The 23,819-nt window shown below is 44.0% G+C and overlaps 1 protein-coding gene across 1 annotated transcript in view; it reads right to left on the minus strand.

Annotated features, from left to right (window-relative positions):
• The window catches only part of kiaa0825 (KIAA0825 ortholog), a 115,681-nt gene that overhangs the window by 66,412 nt on the left and 25,450 nt on the right, over positions 1 to 23,819 (minus strand). The window contains exons 10-20 of the mRNA XM_062382193.1: positions 19,458 to 19,735; positions 18,303 to 18,453; positions 16,093 to 16,283; positions 13,762 to 13,968; positions 12,776 to 12,886; positions 10,877 to 11,016; positions 7,885 to 8,064; positions 5,212 to 5,442; positions 4,806 to 5,110; positions 4,513 to 4,619; positions 1,975 to 2,119 (exon numbers count right to left, since the gene is read on the minus strand). Of these exons, the coding sequence (XP_062238177.1) occupies positions 1,975 to 2,119; positions 4,513 to 4,619; positions 4,806 to 5,110; positions 5,212 to 5,442; positions 7,885 to 8,064; positions 10,877 to 11,016; positions 12,776 to 12,886; positions 13,762 to 13,968; positions 16,093 to 16,283; positions 18,303 to 18,453; positions 19,458 to 19,735 (2,046 nt within the window). The remainder of the gene's footprint in view (positions 1 to 1,974; positions 2,120 to 4,512; positions 4,620 to 4,805; positions 5,111 to 5,211; positions 5,443 to 7,884; positions 8,065 to 10,876; positions 11,017 to 12,775; positions 12,887 to 13,761; positions 13,969 to 16,092; positions 16,284 to 18,302; positions 18,454 to 19,457; positions 19,736 to 23,819) is intronic.

Below are 23,819 nucleotides of genomic sequence, written 5' to 3' on the forward strand. Positions count from 1 at the left end.
GCCTCGACCTTGGGTGGGTAGAGATGCTCGAGCTGCCAGCGGGGTAACTCCGAGCCTGCTCGGGAATCCCATCCACGCTCTCTCAAATTGCTTCATAGAGTTATAGCTGTTTATGGATTCCATCAACAGCAGCATAATGTTTATGGTGCTTACATTTGTGTTAGTCCATGTTGTGTCCTAATAGACAGTCTATAGGTCGACCATGTCAGTTACTCTCACATGAGCAACAACTAGGTATTTTACTGCACCTATGAATATATTTGAAAACAAAACTACTCTGTGAAATAGACGGCCACAGACTACAGCAGACAAATTACTTCACCTTGTCACAAATGAGTGAATCAATGAATCACCAGAACCCCCCATGATGGCCGGCAGTCCAAATAATGCATAATTTCTCCCCTGGAAACATAGATATTATTTGTCTTTCCTCAAGGACAAAAATAGGGACAGAAATATACTGATGAGTTTTAGTCCGTGTGAGGTCTTCTTCAAAATAGAATAATTCAAATCTTCCGAAGCGCCCGGTAAATGTCTGAGAAACAGCCGTTACTTTATTTCACAATGCCAAAACTGTAATTCTGACTTAGCACTTGATTTAAAGCCCTGTTGAGGGAACAATAAATAGGACTATCAAAACACATCAGTTGTGTTTTATTATTCCATTACTTAGGCTGCTTCATCTTTGTGATAATGGGGACAATGAAAGATAAGATTTGACAGTTGCCTTGTTCCACATTGTGTAACAGGCTGAGCAACATTAAAACAACACCGTGGCCGTGTGCATTCACATGAGAATTTAAGCAAATATTAAAAAGTAAATTAAACATATTTTTCCAGAGTAACTAATGCCTTTTAAGTAACCCAATTAATAAAAACAGTAACCAGTAACTGTAACTATAAATAATTTTGAAATAAGTTCCTTCTGAGGTTGGTCTTTAACAAACCGGGATGAGTATTAAAGACATGGTCGGGAAGTGGGAAAGAATTGAGGAACACATTAATGCAATGTTGGTTTTGGTCTTTTCATGAAATTTGTTGACAGATACAGAATATAGTACCTATAATTAAATTCCTCTTTAACTGAAATAGCTATTGCAGTAGGAATTTGTTATTTAAATATATGTGATATGGTGTTTAGACTAGCATTTGTTGGTGTCATTCATTTGTTCATATGTTTCTTTTTACACATTTTACGTACTTACAACAGCCTGCTACCGATATAAAGCACTTTTGTCTAAACCAGCTGTTTATTTTAACTCTCTGTGTCTCGGAGCCCAGCAGCTACCATCTGATGACAGATTAGCCTCTGGGAGCAATGGCCAATCATTTCTAGCGTCTGGCGTATAGACAGTGGTTATTCAGGCCAAGATTCCATCTTCCATTGGTCGACATTGTTTACAGCCTGAGAAGTTTCTTTTATCACACAAGTCAAACATTTCACCACACAAAAACACAAACAATGATGTTGTAGGTGTTGAGGCCAGACGACATTATCATGACATCATTGCTTTCCACACAGACTGTTTACCTACCGGCCATCATAGCCTGCTCAGACGAGATTGGTCATAAAAAGGGAACCAGTATTTACTCCAATTAACTTGGGCACATTTTCGAGAGATAGCTCTTTTTGTCTTTTGAAACTTTTCTTCTGAAGTTATTAATAAATTACATTTACAAGTGTCACTGCTCCTCCTCACTGTGGCCTCCTCCATAGAGCTCTGCACTTTACCTCTAGAAACAGTTTGGGGCCTCCCTCTTCTCTCCATGTGGCGAACATACAAAACAGGAAATCACTGCAGGTTTGCATCCTCGAGGTCACCTGAACAACAGAAGATCCGAACAAGCAGACTGCACACAAGCAGCGCCCGGCCACCACCACCACCACCTCCCTCTGCCTCCCATCCTCCTGAACAGCCTGCGGCCTCAGGCCAGCAGCCACCTAATTGCTGGGGAGAGGGAGTGCTTCCCTACCTCATTGCCTTGGATGATGTGATAGATCTGCCTCAGGTAGTCGCTGCCACCTGCTTTGTGGCAGACCTCCAGCAGCATCAGGCCTATTTTCTGCTCAGTCAGTTCAGCCGCAGCGACTCCGCTCTCTCTCTCTCGCTCAAACACACTAAAAGAGGAACAGAGACGGGAGAAAGAGGAGGAGATGGGAGAGGAGACAAAAAGACAGAAGGAAAAAAAAATGTGTGAGGCTAAAGAGGAAATAAGAAGAAGGGAGGGTGTCAGCTTGAATTTGAAAACCACCCACTGGCTGAAAAGGTATTTTCCATTTGAGAGATGTATTGGGGATACTGTTAGGAGTTTACTGTATATAAGTAATTCAGGTGAATAACATCTCCTGAGTTTAAGATATATATTTTTTTGTTTTTGGAGGAATCCATCTGTCAAGAGGGCAGGAAAAGAAAGAAATTCCAATGTGCTTCAATATCTCTCTGAATTCCACTAAGACCGGTCAAGGCTATCGCTGGTGAGAGTGACTAAGAAATACAAATTACTGATGGTTACATAATAAAATAATTGTCACTTTTTTCCCATTACCATTCATGAGATACATGTAGGGAATTTGAACCGAAGGATGTTGCTGCACTAAAAATGATTGGTGTGTGTGTTCTTAAGCGTGTATATGTGTGTGTTATTGTGTGTCAAGGTCCTCATGCATGTACGGTCCCCAACCCTGGCAGATGCCGGCTTCGTTTCCCTGCCCTTCCTAGTATGGATGGATATCATTCCGCCGTCCATCAAACCTTCTCCTTCACATACACTTCCTGTCATTGTTCTCTCCCTCTCTCTCTTCCCTTTTGTAATTATAAGGTGGCAGAAGTGGTGTTGCCTGTCAGCCGACCCATTGGCTGCTTGACATTGAGAGTGGCGAAGGAAGAGGAGTCCCGTCGTTGCGTTGCCGGGGCGGCCCTGCCGGGGGTGTTGTCGGCGGTTGGTGGCTGTGCATCCGTGTCAGCACCTGCACTGTATCCTTTCCTGTCCATCACTGTGCAGGTGAAGCAGATGATTGGATTCAGTCAGCGGGGTGATTAATGAGGGCCCCTCCGGATTTGGGACAGCCTATCAATCATGTCATTAGGGCCAATGTGCCCTGAAAGAGGCAGACCTCCGCCAAGGAATAACTGCATTCATCTTCATCTGTGTATGCATCCCGTCAGCCCAGCCAGGGTCACCATGATGGAGAACAATAATCTTCTCCTCTACAAATTACTTTGCAAAGACAAGGTGGGTGGCGCGGGGAAGGAGGAGGTGTGTGTGTGGGGGGGGGGGGTTACAGTTGGGAAAGGATGGAGGGAAAGTGGGATGAGGGCGCAGAGATGGGAGGGCTCACGAGGGGGCAAATGCTCTTTATAGGGGATGGTCTGTGTGTGTGTGTCTGTGTGTGTGTGTGTGTGTGTGTGTGTGTGTGTGTGTGAAGTGCTGTTTTTTAGAGTTGTTACATCCACTACACTCTCTCCCTCTCTCCCTCGCTCTCTCTCTTTTTGTCTCTGTGTCTCTCTCTCTGTCTGACAATGTATTCTGATTGTTTACAAGCCAGGCGTCACATCCCTGTGAAGGTTAGTTTAATGAATAGTAATGATCCCACTGAATGCCTCCGACAGGTGATACATAATCACTCTTCTTTCACTTTTCCACTCAACCCCCCCCCCCCCCCGCCTCTCTCTTACCGCCCCTTCACCCCCCTGTTTCTCTTCTCCCTCCATTTTCATCCCCTCTTCCTGAAACAGACAGCGTTTTCCTAGAACTGGCCATAATCCACTCAAGTGTTTCTTTTTTATCTCTATCAGTCTTCTTCTTCTTTTTTCTTTTTAATTGTACATGTTGTGTTACAGCGCCGAATCACGTTTTTTTTTCACGAGGATGGATGCATCCAGACCGTTGTTATGATGAAGCGAGCGGCCGGAGACACGGATTCTGGGAACGGACAAAAACGCTGAGCCAAAGGTCACAGATCAGCCCAAAGTGAAAGCTGTTTTCCCATCACTCTGAGCCGCAGCCCACTCAGTCAGACGGCGTGTCCATCACTTACCACAACACACACACCATCTGAGATTCATTGATCTTACTCATGGAGCTTTTTAATAAAAAATGACCTCCTCAATACTATACATCAGAAGCTGAATGCCCAATTAAAAAAAAAACCTATACAAGCCACATTTGTTTTCATTGTTTTATCCAGAATCTTTATTGGACATCAAGTGTCTGAACACACCATCAGTCAGTTTGCTCAGTTTGAACCTCAACGTCATGACGGATGATTCACTAAAATGAAGTATTGGGAAATTCACTTAATAAAAAAGCTGATTTCATGATGAAGATAATCTGAATAAAGTGAATCCTTTTCTTTTTGACGGTGCACTTGAATAATCAATACCAACTGAGATGAATGAGGGAGATTACATGTATGGCATATTCCTGAACGTATGAAAAACATTAATATAAACCACGTCAATACCATCCTGACCTTGACCTGTCACTTAATCCCGGCAGTTGACCTCTCACCTGTCGGAGCAGAGATTACAGGCTTTCTGCAGCTGCATGTTTATCCAGTTGGGTCTTTTTTCCTCCAGAGCCTGCAGCACTTTGAGCACCGTGGGTTTGGGGACACCCTACAAGACACACACAAAAGAACACCAAGGTAAATAAGTAAGAAAAAGTGATAGTATGTATAAATATACATCAGAATCAATCTTGCTTTCAAGAAGTGTTTGTACCCTAAATTTTGATGAACCCCTGCATTGTTATTAGTGCTTTTATTGTTATTATTATTTTATTCCATGACAATTAGTCCTTACTTTCGGTTGAACGTCCATGGCAGCCTGTAGGCACTCAGCCAGCACGGACAGGCAGTCCTTTGCGCCGCGATCCAGGGCCAAACCGCTGATCTGCTCTTTTGTGTCTGGGTTCTCCAGGCCCTGGATCAGGCAGCCCAGCAAGGCCCAGAGCAAAAGGCCCGCCGAGCGCAGCTGCCGGGCATGCTGGGAGAGGTGCTTCTCTGCCACTTGGAACAGGAAGTGAATGGGGAGAGGGACAGACGCCACAGCCATGGGCAGGTTGGTGAAAATGAAAGACATGGCTTGAATGGCAAGAGATGTTACAGCTGGAAGGAGAAAGAAGTGTTCGCTGTTAGTGTTAAAGAACAAACCTCGAAAGTTGAATGACTTTCTCGTGTTAAAACTGCGACACAGGATCCATGCATACTTTTAGTGGAAGTCTCTTTTCGCCGTGTTTCCAGTGGTGTGTAGTTCCACTCCTTGGGTATCTTGCCCAGGACACTTCCTGGGATATTAGGCTTGAGCGAGGCTCCACTCTGCTCCTCTGTGGCTTGCCAACCCATCACCATGGAGACCAGATGTGCCAGGATGCTGTTGGTGGACTTGGTGATGATAGAGCGGACACAGCTGATCACCACAGGCCCTGTCCGCGTCGTGTCTGAGGAGAAATTAAAGCAGCAGGTAAAAAAAGAGTGAGTGAAAGAATAGTACACTTAAGACTGAAGTCCTACTATATCAATAATTGATATTTTAAAGACTTAATGTGTAAAAATAAGTGTACAGGGCTCGGGTATACAAGTTAGGTCATGACCAGTTTGTTGCTCTAAGAGGGACCAAACAAAATCCAGCATGAGTGAAGTTTTTGTAGCTTTGTCTTGTAATAGTACACGAGCCGTCATCTTACTTAAAACAAATAAACGTAGTTTTTTTTTTTCAAAGCAGACATGTTTCCTGCGGTAAACACAGTTTTTCCCTTAGTTTAAAAGTATAGCTGCATAACAAAGAATGCACTTATTCATGTATATAGGAGCTTTTAATAGTCTTCTATTAAATACTAATCTATTACTATAAAAGGTCTTAACTCATAAAACCTTTGGTCACAGACATTCCATACTATTTGCATAAAAGTAAATGTCATATACAGTTTCATGATTGCGAACAAATTATGGAGTGGGCTACATTTTATATTGTAGGTATTTTCCTAATGGGGTATTAAAAGAAGGAAAAGTCCACCTAGTTATTGCACAGCAGTCTGTGTCAGAAAATGATTCAAATTGTCCAACAATGGCAAAACACAGAGTCACAGCTGCTCTTAAACTAACAGTATTTTCTTGAAATATCTACTCTCACTAAAAGAAAGTAAAACCGGGTTAAATTCAGATGTGTTCTATCAAAACCAGGTGGTCTGACACTAGAAATCGTAGCACTTTCTCCAGGTGCACGGACTCTTTCATCGCTCTGCCCTTTCATATCCCGCTCACACTGATCGCGGAGCAGCTATACAGCTTGAAGTTGTACGGCACCCATAAACCTCCTACACAGGTCGGCTGTAAAAACCGAAGGCTACAACGTGGAGAGCTATGGCACAGGAGCGGCGGCAGTGGAAGTGTCCTGAAATCTCCAGGGACGTCTGACAAATGTGTCACCTCAGACTCAAAGAAAAAAGAAGAGAGCCGAACAAAAAAAAGAAGTGTTTAGCTTATCGAAAGGAGAAGCCCTCTGTGGCAGTTGAGACCTATTTTTCAAAGTTTTCAGCCTTTTTTACTGCCCGCTACCGTATTGACCAGTGTATCGATTTTAAACAAGCTGCAACCGTGTGATGAAACATCAGTGTAAGTGCAGAAATAGCCAAACTCTCAGTGTAATCTATGAAAGTTAACTCAGTGCACAGTTTAAATAGAAATGGGGGCACTGGGGGTATCCTGTAACCAAAATTATAATACAAAGATTTGGCACAGTCCAATAATTAAACTAATTACCCTGTGAGGATAAATGATGATTGGATGACATTGAGAATTTCTCTCTGGCTCACTCTATCACTTTACTGTTCTTTTCCCTCTGTCGACCCCTCCCTTGCTCCGTCTCCATCCGAATGCTCGACTCCAATCACCCTAATTTATGCTGCAATAATTACCACTTGCACGGGATATAAAAATCACCACCAAAAAAGAGCTCCATACTCCACAGGAGTCCTGATTAAGCTCTGTACCAAAGAGAGGCGGAAAGAAAGAAAAGAGTTGGGGAGTAATTGCAGCCTCTGGAACAGCGTATTAAAGTCATGCTTTGGCTCATGTTCATGCAAAGTCAACATAAGCTGCAAAAAAAAATACGATATTCTTTGAGGGCAGATTTAGTGTTTAATACATTTAGAGACATTTCATTTCCTGTTATCTGAGCTCGGTCTCAATATTTTGGGAGACGATAAACTGTTTCTCTCCAATTCATTAGGAAATGAGGATGGTACTGACTCATTTCATTTTGTAGCATAAAATAGAGAACTAATGCAGTATTCAGGCCTTGAGCAAATAAGCAACTATAAAAGATTTACATTTAAGTCGATGTCCTGAAGTGAAAAAAAAATGTACAAGATGTATACAATCATATATTATATTACACGACAAGGGTAGTAATGTTAATGTTTAATTTCTATTGATATGAGAACTAAACTGTGATTACAGACATTTTTTGGGGGAGCAAACAATGTTTGACACACATGCAGTAGTTGAGGAAACAATATGGCCTCGAGTATTACACTGAATATCAACAACTACATCTGTGTAATGTCTGTGGAGTGTGGACACCGGAACCGAGCTTGTGAGGACAAAACAGGCTTGGTTGGAAAAATTTTGAAATGAGGCTGGGCTGATTTTTCAAGCTGCACATGTAAATAATCAGGGGAAACAAGTAATAAACTTGTGGGTCAGGGACAGAGTCAGACAAACTGAGTGCAGCTTGCTTTAAATGTACCAGGCTCGGACACATACAAAACGGCTTTAGGGTTGGAGCTCAGTTATTTTTCACTCGGTGACCCGAGCTCCACTCTCGCTTGAAGGAATGACCCCGTAACTACAACTTTATACAGCAGCAGTTGTGACCGTACCTGCCAGTGTGTAGAGATGTTCCCATAGATGTGCCCTCTCCAGATATGGTTGAAGGGCCTGAGTCAAGGCCTTGGGAACATTATTCAAGCAGCTGAAAAGTTTGAACAGCGTGACTATGAAGTTGTCTCCAGCCTGGCAACTCTCAGCAGACATCTCTGAGGCGCTCTCCTGGCAAAAATCTGAAAGAGAAAAAGAAATAAGGTGAAGATGATATCATTCAGGTGAAGCACTTGAATGAGTAAAAATACAAATAATTTTGTCTGAATTAATGAAACGTGATATTCTGGAACACTTGACCCACATCAAAAAACCAGGATGCACAAAGACATGAAAAGGCTTACCCATACAAACACATACATTCAGGTAGGAGTGTGTAGGCGAGTCTTTTTTTTTTTTAAAATGACTCAGAAAATATAAACCGTGTGGAGGTCAGCAGGCAAAGATGTAAAACCCGATCCTACGAAACAGCAACTGCATTTCCGTGCACGAAAACACAGTGGAAAATGTCAAGGCTGCCCGACCTGACACATGTTAACAGAAAGGGTGAACAAAAGGCATTGTGGAATAGAAGGAGGAGGGAAAACCCCACATCTGTGTTAGATGGAGAAAAACCAGACCAAGAAAAAAAGAAAAAAAAGAAACAGATTTCAAGGCCCCCTGGCTGTGGGATCCACAGCACATGGAGACAGGAAGTGAAAAGGAAGAGGTTTTGACAGGGTGTCCTTGTGGGGGCTGCTGTCTGAGCATGGGGCTGAGGATGGAGGTGTGTGCGTTTATAACCCATATGGAAGTCTACATGTGTGCTTTCACGTGTGCATGTGTGTGTGTGTGTGTGTGTGTGTGTGTGTGTGTGTGTGTGTGTGTGTGTGTGTGTGTTGGGTTGACAGGGGTTGCTGAGGAAGGGCCCATGGCTCCAGAGGTGGCAGACATCCAGAGGTCTGTCAGTCTGCTGTGTGGGAGATGACAGCTATCTGAGCAGCAGAATGTAAGCAATGTAGCAGTCAATGGGGGGGTGGCGTGATGGGAAAAAAACATGGCTTCCGTGTGAGTAATGCTCGACTATTTTAAAATGGCAGGGCCGCATTAGCTCCGGAATAACAGGGCCAGCAATATCAGTTAATGACAGACAGGTTGGGAGCGTTGCCTCCACTCCTCTGTCTCCATCTCTCTCTCTCTCTCTCTCTCTCTCTATCTCAAACTTCCTCTCAGGTCCCCTACTCTCTCTTTCTCAATCACACACACCCACAAGCAAACACTCAAAAGTGGTCAAGCACCCTGACCTACGATCAGTCTGTTCAGTAGCATTATGTGGCTTGCGCCGGCATCTTGTTGTCCGCCTGTCTGGTAATTGGTCCTTAAGGAGAGGGTTATCTGGATATCACTGCTGCAGTGGTCCAAGGAAACAGGGCGACTAACATTTATTTCCACTTGGGGTGCTGGAGAGCATGGCAGGTTAACTAGGTGCCTTTTAATAATGATCCCATTATGGAGCAGCAGATGACTTCGGGAAAAACAGACGACAGTGAGCTGCCACGTCTCTGCGGAGCCTCCACTGCCGCCGCGGCAGCACGCAATCAATCCAGCGTGTTTGTGTCTCTGTGTCGATTTTCACGGTTGCTCTCTCTATTGCTCCTCACTCGCTGTCCCTCCTTCTCTGTCTCTGAGCTTATCCAACCTTGATACATGGCCAATACATACACCTGTTTATCTTCCGGACAACCAGTCAACCAGTCACAGGGGCCCTCTCTGTAAACCTCTGTAATTGGAAGCAGACACAGCGATCATAATAAAAAGGCAGTGTGAGCGTGTTTTAGCGTGTGTGTGCGTGTGTGAGCGTGGGTGTGTGCATGTGTTTGTGTGTGTGTGTGTGTGCGTGTGTGAGCGTGGGTGTGTGCATGTGTTTGTGTGTGTGTGTGTGTGTGTGTGTGTGTGTGTGTGTGTGTGTGTGTGAGTGTGAGTATGTGTGTGTGCCAGAGGTAGTCTATGTCCTGATTTAGGGATTTTGCAAAAGTGAAAACTGGTTTTGGAATTGAGGATAAGGAATTATCCTTCTGAAATTACAGTTGACGTGTTAGCCAGCTCTATAATTAAGTAAGTGTAGCTTATATATAGATAATTAATCCATTGAAAAAAATGATTTATGTATATATGTTATTCATCCCAAGGAAGCTTAATACAATGTTATTCGCAGTATTAGCAATCTATGAATAAGTTCCATTAAATTTTTCACAAGTTTCTAACTTTTAATACAGCACGTAAAATTAGCAGGTATATACCTGTATGGGGAAGGGCAGTAGCTTATGGGAGTGCAGGCATTCCGTCAAGCTGTTCCTTTTGTCTGTCTGCTTCCTGGTTAATTAGCCCGTCACCGTGATAACACGCAAGAGTCAGCGCTTCCAACGTTGATTTACGGCGGCGTGCGGGGAGAAGCATTGCAGAGCCTCTGAGCCAGACTCAGACCAAGCGTGAGAACGAGACAGTGAGAGTTGTTATTAATGAGGTCGCTATAATGTGAATTAATGTGCGAGTGCACAACAGTCTTTAAAGGTTAGACTGTTGCTGGTGCGGAGGAGAGAAGAAGGGAAGGGAAAATCTTTAAAGGTCAGCTCGTGTGCTCCGCCCGGGCCTGTTGAGTGTTTATTACTGCGCTCTATTGATTTAGTGATGATGATGACCAAGGTGAAAATGATGATGATGGCAAAGATGCTGATGATAACTTCATAAAATAGATAGAGCTCATCTGAAGTCTATATAATTCGCTTAGGATCTTAGAGCACTGTAATTAAGCCGCTGGTAAACACCGACCCACACGTAGCTTCTGCACGATCAGCTCTGCGGGTCCAGAATTATATAAAATGATATTAAAGAGTTAAAGGAAGTCTAGAAGATGGAGAAGATGAAATGAGGCTTGCACATAGACAAAGTGTATGAACACACTTATTCTTCCCTTATTCCATTAACATGTACCAGTTCATACTCTGGGAGACTTACGAGAGTTTTCAAGGAGTATTCGGGGCAGGTGACAATCTTCTTCCAGCAGCACTCTTAGTAGCAGCTTGGGATTGCATCCGGGGTTAGAGGTCAGCAGCCTCAGCTGGCAGGCAAAGGCTGACTGGCCCATAAGGCCGTCTCTGAGAGTGGAAAACAGAAAGACAAAGTTGACAGTTCTGCAGTGTCAGGTGAGAGCACAGATAGCAGTGCATTTAGCAAGGGGCAACAATGGAGGGGGAAAAAAGCTGCACAAGTGAAACACAAAGACGGGAGTCACAGTTTGTTTGAAGGACAATCTGGGAGGAAATGGTGCTCGTGCCACGAGCGTAACTTCCCTCAGTGTCACTCACTCCTGATACAAGCTTAGTCTGCAAATGCCTTTACTCTCGCTCACTTATAGTGTGCACCGGGAAGGAATTAGCTCTAATCTTGGCCAGCTAAAAGCAAATTAACATTTGGAAGACAGCCAAATACATGAATATACAGCAGTACCCCACTCCTACATCTTTTGTATAAGCAAGAGGCAGCAGGCAGCTGTGGGTAATGAGCCGTATCCTTGGTGTGTGTGTCTGTGTGTGCGTGTGTGTGTGTGTGTGTGTGTGTGTGTGTGTGTGTGTGTGTGTGTGTGTGTGTGCGTGTGTGTGTGCAACCTTCACTGCCTATGATCGTTGTCATGCACGTGCACAAGTGTGAGAGCATGCTAACATGCATGTGTGTGCCTGCATGTTACTTTATACATCTCAATAAAATCGAATGGAAGGAAAGGACAGAGTTTGTCTGAAGAGCGAGGAGGCGGGAGGCTGTACAGGGGGTAGCTGCCCAGAAATTAAGCATTCTACTTGAGCCAGAGAGCTGGAGCAGGGTGCACCCTGCTGCTTGACTGAGGAAAACTATTCCTCGATCTGACAGCGCAATTTATGATGTCACTGGGACTGCAAATCCAGAAGAAATCCTCTTTTAACTGCTCTGATAAATCTACTCGACTACAGCGCAGGGTCAGCTTACAGAACCGAGGCACATAGAGACACAGATGCAGACACACACACACACACACACATATGTGCAAAGGCAAAGCCGAGCAAATGCAGAAAGGCACAAAAGGCCAGAAAACATTACTTCAGCTGCCTTCTTTAACAGCAATGCTGGATGATATATTTATGTGCTTTGTGATATTATTATTGTTGTATTTAATAACCATAACAATGGGCTTTACTTTAATGGTCTGGGGAAAGATCTGGCCTCAGAGGCCGGGTCCTGGGCGAGGACCGGCAGATCTGGCCGCGGGCCCACTGGCAGGCCCCCTGGCGCCTTTGCATGCAGGCAGGAGGTGGGAGCAGAGAAATAAATAGGTCATAAAAATAAACTAATTTCAGCTCTCCGATACTTAGGGGCAGGAGAGCGGGGGTTAGTTTGATTTGTGCTCCATCAGCACGCAATGACATCACCTCTGGCTGTGTGGGAGATGAGAGGGGACTGCACCACGGAGGTCACAGCGGTAACTGGATGCACATGTACTCCGGCATGTGCACATCTGAGCAAACGCAAGCACATGAACACCACAGTGCTCTCTGTTGACACCTCATGTATAAACATCATAAACATAAATAAAATAAGTGTGTGCCGTAACAGTAGTTTTTTTTTGTTTGCATCTGTGCTGCATTACCAGACCAACTCTAGCTTGAAGCAAAACCTGGTATTACATCTACACATTCAGTATTTGGTTCCAACTCCACACACAAACACATATGGTTCTCTACATACAGTGGGTGGAGGTGTGTGTTGATGGATTAGCATACCAGAGTGTGTGTGTGTGTGTGTGTTTGTTTGAGAACATGCATGCTGCATGTGTACCTGCTGTATGACGGGTGATAGATGTTGTGATGGGTGTGCTTTACATACCGTATGGCCTGCGCCGTGAAGAGGTCAGGGTTGACAGCGTTTAGCCAGTGTACAAAAGAGCTGTCAGGCTGCTGTGGGATGGAGTCCTTTGCAGGATTAATCATAAATGTCCTGGAGGAAATGAAATTGCATGGGACAGCTTTTAACAATTTATTTTCAATATCCCAAAAAATTGACCTGCACCTCTCTATTGCAATAGTGCTTCAGGTAGAGATATCACACCACAACATATTACTGAGTCCTCCTTTGTAATTTACTTTGTAATATTGGAAGCCCACCCGTTACTATAAATCTGGTGTCTAAATTCATGGTCATTTAGGAAACACTTGGTTCCAGTCTCAGCTTTTATAACAACATGACCATCTCTGGTCATTTCATTACAAAACCCATGATATAACAAGAACACCTCCTCAAAGGCTAATGGCACATCTCACCATGTTAGACCCTGTTCAGACCCGGTATTAACATCAACACTTAGTGATCCAATCACAAGATGTCAGCTCTACCGGTACAGGTATGAAGGCAGCCTTATGCGATCTCAATGCGTCCTGAGATCCGATCCCTCAGACCAGTTGGGCGATGGTCTCGGAAGCATGTGCCAAGATTATTTTTGCTTTGTGAATGCAATAAGTCTTTCTCCCTATCATAATCTCTCTATTTTACTCAGCCTACACAAACCGACCCAAACACACAAACAGATTCACACACAAGGATTGTCATCGAACACATCCACAAACTCAGACTGGATAAAAACAACAGAATTTGGCAAACCTAATGCGGTCAACTTCTGTTGGAATCTGCCAGGATGGATGTTAGTACCAGGTCCGAACAGGGACTATGATAAAAAGCCTGGATCTCCATGTTTATATGGGTGTTTCATGAAAAGCTGGACTGAAAAAGAAAAACCTCCCTGGTGGAGGTAATTCAGAGTTCATATTTCACCGGAATGTAAGTTGAGAAACAGAAAACATGAAGCGCATACAAACCTATGCAGCAAAGTTAGAGGAGCCGTGACGATGACTAGGACTGTCAGGAGTTGCCCACACAGGCTGTGGATCTGGTGCGGCCAGTCCGATCCACCCGCGACTGTGGCGATCGCTGACGAAGGGTTGGCACGCAACAAGGCCTCGGGGCTTTCGCACAGACTCCACATGAGCTGCTCCACGTACAGCAACATTGCTGTGATGTCACCTCTAGGACACACAGGGAGCGAAGAGAGAAGGTGAATGTGGAGATGAAAACGGAACAGATGAGTAGGGAGGGGGAATATGTGAGAACACGTGAAAAAAAAAGAGCGAAGGAGAAAGAGGCTGTGGAAGTGAACGTCTCTGTCTTCAGAGGCTGGCACCCACCATCACATCACGACATAACTGGCTCATTGCACAAGCAGTCAGACAACAGACCCTCCTGGTGATTTTACTGCTGGAAAGTTAAGTGTACTGCTGGCTTTGGATTTCACTATAAAAGTCACTGCCTTTACGTTTAAATGCCCATAAATCTGTTTCCTCAATTGGTCGGGGAGAGCTGCTCATCATCGCTCATCTCCTAGTCTCTGCTTCCCCGTGGCCTGAATCGATATTAGGCACAAGGAGCCGGGCTGATACAGGAGAGCTGAGGCGGCGTAAGAGTCCCAGTGTGAGATCTGTACAAATAGGGAGCCTGGAGAAGCTTTGAAAAGTGATCTGTTTGAACTAGCCTTACACTTTATAACTGTCCCCGCAGAAACACATGCATCTACCAAGCAACATAAAGCAGACTTTGTGATGACATCATGCTACATGTGCATACTGCACCTCGTCTGTGTCACTCCTTCATCCGCCCCATGTGTGTCACAGTTTAACCTGTTCATTGTCATCCTTCAGCTATTTGGAGGAGAAAAGAGACGATGACAGGGTGAAGGAACCTGCACAGAGTCGTTGTGCCTATTGCACACTAACGTTAAGTTGATTCCTAACATTATACGACCTCCCCCATGAGGCCTACAGGAGCTGGGTGAAACTACGACGGTGGTGATTATATATATCATGTAAACTTCATTGTGTAGATTAATGTAGATCATACAGAGACGTATAGTGAGGACGGTAAAGTGAAGATTCTGCAGTTTGACACATCAAAGCTTTATCACTCACAGTGTATTTTGAAGGGAAACAAATATCCCTCCTGAGGTTCAAAGTGCTGTTCACACAACAACTGAGTGAAATAAAGTATCGCTACAAGGTCCATGTAGTGGCTGTTCTGAGGCGTTTTATCACATCACATCTTCAACATCAGCAGATGAAGTTTTCCTGCTTGTTGTGATATACTAGGTGCTCTAATGTACATTTATTTCTGAGTACTTTAAGCACCTCTCATCCTTGTTGCCTTAAAAGCTAAGGGTTTAGATTGCCTTCTCAACTGCTGTTCCCGAGGTCAAGAAAAAACTTTGAACCTGTGCTGTTAAGCCAACATTAACAGGAGGTCTTTAAAGCTAAAGGACCTTGACGCGAGATTGCTTTCTTAATTACCATCCCATTATACTGCATGTCTGCTGAGCAGCCAGGGTAAAATCTTCTCTTACGGTATATGCATTTTGATATTGTGAAATTGATAATGGCATAAAATTTGATTTAGAGGGAAATAACCAAAGGTGTTTGTTTGGTTTGAGTGAATCCAGTGAATTAAAGAGTGGTAGAAAATGAAATTGGTCTTACCTCTGTGAATCCAAAATTGCCATTAACAGAAACTTAATTTTCATCCAAACTCCACATCAATAGTCACTGGCCAAGCTGGGAATTGAATCGGTAACCTTATTTCTTTGAGGTGACTGTGCACCACCATGAAACCATTGTGCTTTTTGCAGCTTTTTGAAGCTTCTGTATGTTAAAATTCTGGAGACTTAGTCCACCACAAAGGAAGCCCCTCTCTCCTGAAGGCCCTAAAATGCTTCATCAGCAGTCCGTCGGATATGTCCATCTCTTTGTGATGTCATGTGACATCATAAGGCTCCACATTAGCATTATGAACACCTAGAGGCTCATCTGACACTCCCCATTACAAAGCCAGGTAAAGCTGGAATGGAGGCCGACATTTTCTACAGGAGCTGGAAGCATTTGTCCGACCAAATGTCTTATTTGTTTTAAAATGTTTGAAAATTCAGATTGTTGAAAGATAAGCATTATCATATCAATACATGTGTGTTTTAAAGTGTTTCAACAAAGTGTAAGGACCCATGTAGCAGTTTAGTAATATATTTGGGGTGCTATTATGTTAGCAGAAGTCTAGTTTGTAAGAATCTGAAATGATTCTCAGAGATGTCAAGATTGTAAACAATAGAATACCTGATTTGCAGATGTCTCTTGTATGAAGGCTGGGCCCGGGCGTATCTTTGCACCAGTGTTAATAAAGTCTCTGACAGCACCTGGCCAAGCACATCCTTAGCAAACTCAGGTGGAAGGACTGCCCACAGGTCGCTGCGGAGCCCACACAGGAAATAGAACCACATCTGCACTGAGAAGGAACAGCGCTCGCCCTGTGGGGGAAAGCCGTGAGAGAGAGAGAGAGAGAGAGGGTAACAGATGAAGATAAATTGTGATATGGACATTGACATTGAAGTGGGAAAAAAGCAGAGAAAGAGGAGATAAAATGGGAGTGAGGGAGAAAACATGAAGGAAAAGAAAGAGGGAGACAGAGACAGAGGCAGTTCTGTCAACACCAGGATGTCTCAGTGGTCACGCCACCTGCACTCTGCACCTGGGTTCCTTCCCCCACTGGGATTTTAGACTGCTTTAAAGTCCTGAACTGGAGAACGCATAACAACGGGCACACACGTACACACTCACATATACAGAGGAATTGAGAACTATTCTGAATAAAGTGAGCAAAGACAATATTGAGAGGACAGACAGATAGACAGATAGAGAGAGAGCGAGAGAGAGAGATGGAGAGAAGGGGATTATTATCATGGCATCCTGCAGCTTTTTCAGAAAACGACTCATTCATTAAACCTTCCTCGTCCATCTCAACTCACTGGAAATCCACATTTACCTCAAATAAAGAACGGCTCCATTGGATGGTGTGTTAGTGTGTTTGCGTGTGTGTGTTTGTGTGTGTTGAAGATACTGAAGCCTCCACACCTCAACTTCCTAATCATACCGTTCAGTCCCTTCTCAATTTCTCCCCACTTCACCTCCTCTATCTCATATTTTAGTTCTCTCTGTGCTCTCCCTCTCTCTCTACCCTGGAGCCAGTCATTTAGGGATCGCTCGTTGATGGGGAGCGTGACCAAGCTCTATGTCCGGGATTAGCCCCCCATCCTCCGCCTGTGGACTCAGTGCAGCAAACGCAGACATGGATGTTGGCTCAAAACCAAGGGCAGCTGAGACTACATGTGCGGCTGAGATATTCTATCCCTTCGTTTGACTCAAACTTTTTTTCACCAGCCAGGTCCACCATGAACAAATTAGGGATGACAACCTGGCAAGATTGAACATTGAGTAACGGACAGGGAATTGAGGATGGAATAAACTGATTGTGTTTTACATGAAATTTGGCATTTTCTTCAGACGTTAAAGGCACAAATGTGAGAAGAAAGTATGCCAAGGTCATGTTCTCATATGTTGTTACTGTGGCTTATTAAATAATTCTTCGCCAACAGCTACTTGTGTGTCTATATCAATATAAAATAACAAAAAAAAAGAAAAAGGCAAGCTGGAGAGGGGTCTCTCTGGAGCAGCACTGAGCTGTGAAGGAGCCATGGCACAGGGCTGTGCATCTAGGAGATGGAAACCTGATAGATACAACTACACATACGCACATCAAAAATACAGATACGTACATACATACATACTCATAACAAATGAAACACACGTCCCGAGATGCTGCTGCACACCCACACGTGCATTCATCTGTACAGATGCACAGCCATGCTTAAACAAAAGCACACACCTGCACACAGCAGGTCTGTCTGACACCAGTGACCCAGGGAGAGAAGGAGGAACAAAGGGAGGGAAAAAAGGCACAAGCGGGGTAAAGTAAGAAAGAGAGGCGAGGTTTAGATTGGTTTAAGGGCATAAAGGTAGGGGAGTTCCAGGGGCCCTATGCTGTTTCCAGACGGTCCCAGTGTAGACTGCAGACTTCAGACAGCTGAATCCCTGGAGCCCCCGGGGCAGCATGGAAGCCACAGATGTTCTCAGGGAGCTCAGAGTCGAAGGCTCGGTAAGAAGAGGGAGCGTAGGAGGTAAAGGTGCATTGTGGGAACGAAAAGAAGAAGCAGGGAAAGCTCCAGAGTATAATTCCTTGAGTTCCTCGAATTCTACTGAACAAGCCTGCTAAGACACGTGGCATTGAAATTATTCACCTTTTTACAATGAATGTAATGAAATAAATACCAAACAATACTGGGGCTGTTTTATGTCTTACTTTTTTTAATTTTACGGGTAAAATCTTGTACACAGCTTTTCATCATATAAGAGTTCAGGATGAATCATGTTTCAAGGCATCTTAAGTTAAAAAAAGAACATTAAACAGAATAAAAGTCAGGATATTTTACCTCGTAGAAGGGTTTGGGGTCAGCCCACTGGTGACTCTCTGCATCCTGAAGAAGGCAGGCAGTGCAGACCTGGACACAATAGCTGGTCAGCTGGTTTTTCAAGGCATCTACCGTTTCTTGGTACTTCTGTATAGGCAGTAAGGTCAGGGGTCTAGGCACAGAAGAAAGACATTTTTTATTTATTTATTATATATAAAATCGATAAGACAGGAAGAAATAAAAGCACAGATGGGGTCAATGATCGCATCTGTTAATTCAGATGCATGATTGACGCCTGTTTATTCAGGAAGCCGTCAAACAGCCGTGAGGTGAAATGATTCGATGAAAGAACCGATGATTTATCGTCAAAGTTTAGTGTGACATTTCATATCCTTTAAATCTGCCTGCCTTGATACTTTCCAGAGAGAGGCGAGAGTTTAACGGGGGTGCGAGGAGGCTTAAATCCGGGGGGACTGAATGGTGGAGAGAGGAATTTATGACGAGAGGGGGCACAGTGCAGGTGGAGGGGTGCAAGGGGCCAGAGGTGGGACAACAGGGGCACCGAGGGCACCTGAAATGCCTTTAGAGGGGGATACGCAGAGAGCAGAGGTTACGGGGATATTATGAGGCATAAAAACTCACCAGATGTAGACATAATATGGGTGTCATTACCACCTGTCAATCATTTCCTCTCCTTTTTTTTGACTTTCGGGACCCCTCCTCTTGATCTCATTGTACATTTTCCTTTACATTTTTAAAACCTTTCAGAAACGTTCTGTTTTCTGTCCATTTTTTAAACTCACACACTTTGGATATGTCTTTAACCTATCTCTTCGTTAGTTCAATGCTTATTAAGAGTATATCATTTGACTTAGACTGATGAAAAATCCTAAAAAAAATTAAACAGAGGAACTATCTTCGTCGTCCATCTTTACATACTGTGGTTTACACTGTACATCAGTGAATCTGGTTCCATTTGGAATTTTCTCTGTGATTCTAGCACAAAGCAACACACATTGCAATCCTTAAACTAAACTGTGAAGCAAAATCAGGCTTAGACTAAAGATGCTTGGATGAACAGACGGACACATGTTGCAGATATCAATAGCATAACAAACACGTAATATACCACTTCTCTCCCATTCCGCAATAACAACAAGCATATGTCCTCCTTACACTTTAGCTGCAGGAGTATTTGGATCTTTCAGCCTGCCATGGTAGTGCTCCAGTCTTTGGTGGACATAAATGCAAGAGGCCAGCAGAGTGGGCAGGTTCTTCACAGGCGCAGAAGATGGTACCGCCAGGGCCCTCTCCTGCAGACGGCCCAACAAGGCAAAAGCTGCCCTTCCACATGCCTCCACGAAGCTCGATCGTACCTCCAGGAGAGAGCTGTCTCTGCAGGCTGCTGCCAAGGGTAGTAAGGCGTCCAACTCGGCCATGATCGTTGCACAAAACTGAAGGGTGAGATGAGGGAAGAAGATCTCAGCAACAGAGGGGAAATCTTTCAGTAAGAAGAGAAACGGACAGGAAACCCACCAGTAATAGAACTCATCAGGTGTAAATAATGGAATATTTGCAAGGAGACAACTGAATGTTAAGGTTTCAAGACTGAGCAGGGCTTTTCACATGGATCTTTCCCTTACATTGTGCAAGCCATTACAGCTGAGATGCTGTGCATTTGTAGAATACAGATGTCTAAAAAAACATGCCCTCCGCATAAACCTTGCTGCTGAGCATGCATTATTGGTATCATCTTTATAGCAACGCGTTAACCACATTCAAACAGAAAACGTTAGAAAGAGGCGGGGTGTCAGACGTGCTGAGAGGAAAGAAACCGAAAAGGTCAGGCAGAGGTTAGAGAGTGAGAGAGAGAGAAAGGAAAGGAGAGAGAGAGAGAGAGAGAGAGAGAGAGAGAGAGAGAGAGAGAGAGAGAGAGAGAGAGAGAGAGAGAGAGAGAGAGAGAGAGCTGTTTCAGCAATGTAAAATACCAACATTTTATTATATTAACTGCCAGAGCAACAACCAAGACTTATCTCTTTTATCCACATTAGTCCTGGAGAGAGGCCTTTAGGGACGGGGCTGCCTGCACCTTGCTCTCTCTCCAGGGGTTGGGAGAGTGGCAGATCAAGGCGTATTGAGATAGTTGAGTGTGGGAGCTCACAGAGACGCAGATAAGCATTCTGGGTATTAGCCGGCACTTACTCAACATTGAAATCTTAATTTTTCAATTAATACAATGATAACACTGTGTGAATCAGTATGGTTGACACAATACTGCACTGATAGTTTATTCCTTACCTGGTGAAACAATTTAGCAAATGTGGCACAAGAATGGAGACCTTCTTCCTTATGAGGACAACAAGCAGGTCCACCTTTAAGGTTAGGTCAAGTTAAAGTTAAGTTAGATGTAGGTATGGTTATGATAAGGGTAAGGTTAGGTGGTAGTGCAATAGTTTTAACACATTCTGCAGACTGCAGAGAACAAAGCTCACATCAAGACACACACACACACACACACACACACACACACACACACACACAGACACACACACACACACACACACACACACACACACACACACACACACACACACACACACACACACACACACACACACACACACACACACACACACACACACACACACACACACACACACACACACACACACACACACACACACACACACACACACACACAAAACACAAACCGCACACATGCGTCCATGCCGAAGTCAGGCTGAAACCTTAACTAGCTAAGATCAAAGCCCGGAAACCCACCAGGACTATTGCAGCAAGGTGAAAGAGATTGTATGAAGTTTTTAAGTGCTCGAGAAGCCTGTTTGTGTGTGTGCTGAATTCGGAGCAGACAGACAAGTGCAGCGCTGAGCACGCAGGTGAGGGGTTCAGCGTAGCCTGAATACAGAAGAGGCACTTCTGTTGCTGTAATAGAGAGCTCGCATCAAGGTTAGAGGGGCCCACCCAAACAAGTAGAGTTCAATTCCAGGTTCTGACAGCAGGGCGAGTTCCAGCTGCTGAACGCAGGGTATTTGGCATTCAGCACGCATCTGACTGCCAATGAAAAAAAAAAGGTGCCCTATCTAAAGTACTCTGATGGATGAACAGTATCCTGGCAGCCTGCATATGTATAGTTATACAGACAGTGAAGTGGGTTCACGTGAAAAAAAAAGGGGGGGGGGATTGAGGTATGAACATATGAATATAAATGTGTGAAATATTGATCCATCATAATGCCTTTAAACCGGCCATATTTCACACTCACATCTTGTACAGTAATTTGCTCTCTGCTCAAACACCGGAGCTAGTGTCAAAACAGGACAGGGGAGGGGGGAAATATATATAATATCTCACGGCCTTGTCTTGGATGTCTGTCTGGCTCGGTGCTATTGAATGCAAATGCATGCATGTATAACCTTTGGGCTGAAAGAGCCTCATCTTTAAAGCGTTGACCTACACGTAAATACGTTGTAGAGGTTCTGAGCAAAGACAAATTCTGACACTCGTTAGTAATGAAAGCCACATCGACTGTCAGTGTAAGGAGCTGGAGGAGAGGGGAGGAGGAGGAGGAGGAGGAGGAGGAGGAGGAGGAGAGACGAGGAGAGACGAGAGGTGAGGCAGTAATGATAAGAGTCTGCACAGTGTAGAGGACAGGTGTGGGTAGCAGAGGAGTTGAGAGGAAGATGGAGGAATGTGACTGAAAAAGAGTTGGAGGGAGAATCGGGAGGAGAAGTTTGCTGTATTTTCGGAAATAATAAAATTAGCAGAAAGATTCAGGGCGGTTTGACACCTGACAGACTGAACCAAGGTCCAGTCTTTGTTACATTGTTCACATTTAATCTTGTTTTGGTTTCAAATTGTAATTTAGAGAGCGGCCAAGGACATATGTTTGACTTACGTCCTGTCGTCATCACCAGTTGAGCTGCGTTTACCTATTCTTGACATTAACTTGTAAAAAGTAGTCGTTCTATGTGAACTGAGAACATTAATTAACTGCATTGTTAGTTCCATTGCAGCTGTAGTATCATTATGGTACTACTACCAGCCTAATGAACGTCTTTGTTGTTCAAACATGATATGGTCGGGGGCAAAGACCACAAGCAGTCCTGCAATCGGCCTCAGCTTCTTTTTCCTCTCCTATTGTTTAATGCCGTCTCAACTCCCTGCAATTGGTCCCAAAGTCCAGACTATCCTAAATGTTTTCACGCTGCAAATGATCCGAACCATGGATCAGTTTGATCTGGATCGAGACACCCTCTTTTGGTCGGACACAATTGAGTTCGGCCTATTATTTTGGTTCCGCCTAAAATTAAACGTATGATGTTCTGGACCAAGCAAGGTCGGTGTGAAAGAAAAAAAAACGACATGGTGTCTCAAACACTTTGGATCCTAAGAGGAGTTAGAGCACTAAGCCTGGTCTAACATCAGACACTGGCCTCTCTCCTGAGAAAAGTCCATCTCTGGCGTCTACTTCACCTCCCCCTGCCTTTTCCCAGGCCCTCTCTTCTCAGGGCTCCTCTCGCACTATCCCTTCTTTATCCTCTTCTCTACCCTCTCCTCTTTGCCTTTGTGATTCAACCTCTGTATACATCTGTATCATCTGTATACCCTATATACCTTCCCCTATTCAGCGCCCTTCTCTACACAGCACCTCATAATAACACCCTTACTGGTTCTTGGTTTCCTCCCGTCTCTCCTTTGTCCCCGGAGTCCTCCCCTTTAAGTAATACTGATGACTCTTCCCAAGGCCCTTACTGATCCAGAGTGTCAACTGTGGCGAGCCCAAATCATTTGGGCTTTCTATTATCGAGGGTGCTTTCCTTTGGGGCTACAAAAAACATTAATCTCCCCGGGTCTGGTTGGTGTGTGTCGACCTGCATTGTTCAGTCAGGTGGATAAAGGAGGATGAATAGAGCAGAGACAGCAGGGTGTACGGTAAAACATGCTCATGCACACGGTATATCAGGGACGGACCTAGAGAGGGTTTCTAAAATTGATGGAATATTTCCAAGTTGAATGAATTCTTGTGCTTTTTCTTTGAAATTTTATAAAACCTTGAATAAGAAAAATTAAGACAACAGCAGTAAACAACAGTACTTGCTGATGTTAATTACAAAGATTAGTGTACTTTTACTGTCATGTTTCATAGTTCACAAAGGCTCCTCATACTACAGTCTGTACTGGTGGTCATCTGGAATGCTGCATCTGTATTTACTAAAGCACCTTATGGCATCTCTACTGTCTGTGGGCAGTAGTTAATTATTTCCATTTAATGCTGTGAAATAATGAGGAGGCGTATTAAATCATCTTAATTAAGTCAGATTGCTCCATGAAGAAACATATCCTAAAGTCCTTTAACAGCTTGATCAAAGGAACACCTAGCACTAATGACTGGTCAGCATCTGATCATTTATGAGCTTGGGAACACAACCTGATAACTCTTCTACTTTACCGTCTAAACTGCAAACTTCAGACCTGAAAATTGTGATGAAATCCCCCATTAAAGCATCACTGCAAACC

Source organism: Platichthys flesus, chromosome 3 (assembly GCF_949316205.1).
Source record: "Platichthys flesus chromosome 3, fPlaFle2.1, whole genome shotgun sequence".
Taxonomy (NCBI): Eukaryota; Metazoa; Chordata; class Actinopteri; order Pleuronectiformes; family Pleuronectidae; genus Platichthys; species Platichthys flesus.